This window comes from Neodiprion lecontei, chromosome 7 (assembly GCF_021901455.1).
Source record: "Neodiprion lecontei isolate iyNeoLeco1 chromosome 7, iyNeoLeco1.1, whole genome shotgun sequence".
NCBI classification, from domain to species: domain Eukaryota; kingdom Metazoa; phylum Arthropoda; class Insecta; order Hymenoptera; family Diprionidae; genus Neodiprion; species Neodiprion lecontei.
Window position 1 is genome coordinate 11,671,345 of NC_060266.1, and position 1,613 is coordinate 11,672,957.

At 60.0% G+C, this 1,613-nt stretch overlaps 1 protein-coding gene across 1 annotated transcript; it reads right to left on the bottom strand.

Annotated features, from left to right (window-relative positions):
* Positions 1 to 559: 559 nt before the first annotated feature.
* On the bottom strand, positions 560 to 1,279 carry LOC107227690. The gene has a single exon (XM_015668910.1). It carries the CDS (start codon positions 1,277 to 1,279, stop codon positions 560 to 562), a length of 720 nt encoding a protein of 239 aa, XP_015524396.1.
* Positions 1,280 to 1,613: the final 334 nt, after the last annotated feature.

The window sequence follows — 1,613 nt, forward strand, 5'->3', positions numbered from 1 at the left end:
CGACCAGCTCCGCTTCCGTGATTGGTTGCGGCGGGTCAGCTGCAAACTCTGCCCGGCTAGGCCTTTCGACGTAGGCGTGGATTGGGAAGAGCTCGTCAAGGGCCCTTTTCACCACCCCTGGGTCGTCCGGTTGCCTGGAACCGCCTAATTTCCTAGATACTAACTTGTAAGATAGCCCCCAGGGGTCCTCGTCGACCGTCCTGAGGAGCTTCTCTCAACATCTGGCATTGCTGGCCTTTATTTTATCCTGAAGGGCCTTCCTTGCCGCTTTGTATGCAGTTACGCCGGGTGCTGTGGTGGTTTCCCCTCTTGCCCTCCGCCGTTGCTCCTGCATTCTGGCCCTGACACACTGGGATCTGAGGGATGCGATTTTCTCGTTCCACCAGTGCGTTGCGGTTTTGCCCTTGGGAGGTCTCCTTTTGGGCATCCCCGTATCACAGGCCTTTTCAATGGTGGTCACCAGGATGTCTATTTCGTTGCTTGCTGCGTCCGCGCTCCGCTGATCCTTCTCTCTCCTGAGGAAGCTGGACATCACGTCCTTGTCCAGCTTCCTCACCACCTATCCTTTCTCGATGCTGCAAGGTGTTCTAGCGCGCGGCCTCGTCCTGGGAGTCCACACCATAAAGATGTAGCGGTGGTCGCTTAGACTCTCGTCTTCCAAGACTCGCCACCCTGTCATCTCCACCGCAATCCCTAGAGTTCCCGCCGTCAAGTCGATGACGGACGAGGAGCCCAAGCTCGCCCTCTGCCACGTTGATGCGCTGCCTTCGTTGATCGGAAGGAGGTCGAGTCTTGCCAGGAGTTCGGCGACGGCTTGGCCCCTCTTGTCCAGCTGCGAGGACCCCCAGCTCGGTGACTTCGCGTTGAAGACCCCGGCCACGATGATCCTGCCCCTTGTTGACCGGATGATGGTCTCCAGGTCGTCCAGCTGGGCCATAAAGTCGCTGATCGCGACGTTGGGTGAGAAATAGCAGCTAAAGATGGTGAAGCCACTCGTTCTCGCCCAGACGAACCCCTCCCCTCTTCCCTCAAGCGTGAAGGTGCCCGGGAGGTTGTTCGTCGCCGTTATTGCCGCGTCCCCCCACCGGTCCACCAGCCAGCTTCCTTGCTTCCCCGCGCCGCTGGGTTCCGAGACTATCAGAATCCCGGCCCTTTGAGCAGCGGTGGTCTGGGTCAGCAGGTCCTGGGCCGCGCGATTCCGGTTGAGGTTGACCTGGAGGATTACTACTCGAGGTCCGCCCCCGGGTCCCGCAGTGGCATTCCCTCTCACTCCTGGCATGCTGTAGTGGAAAACTTGAGCCTCCGCCCGAATGATACTCCAAGCGTGGTAGGGGAGAGCATTATTGCCGCAACCCCCGCCGTGCCCGTCTCCCGCATGGCTGGTGTGCTGTTGTTCACCCTCCCGATGGCCCTCCTTCCCTGCCGGAGCTTAGCTTTCTGTAGTTCCTCCTTGAACGAACTGCAGCAGCCGCTCCCGCAAAAGTGGTCCCCTCTCAGACCCCGGTTCCTGCAGGTCAGGCACCTCGGAAGAGATCCTTGGCGCTCCCTCTCCTTGTGCCCCTCCGTACCGCACTTTCTACAGGCGTTGGAATTATCGGGCCCAAGGCACGGTG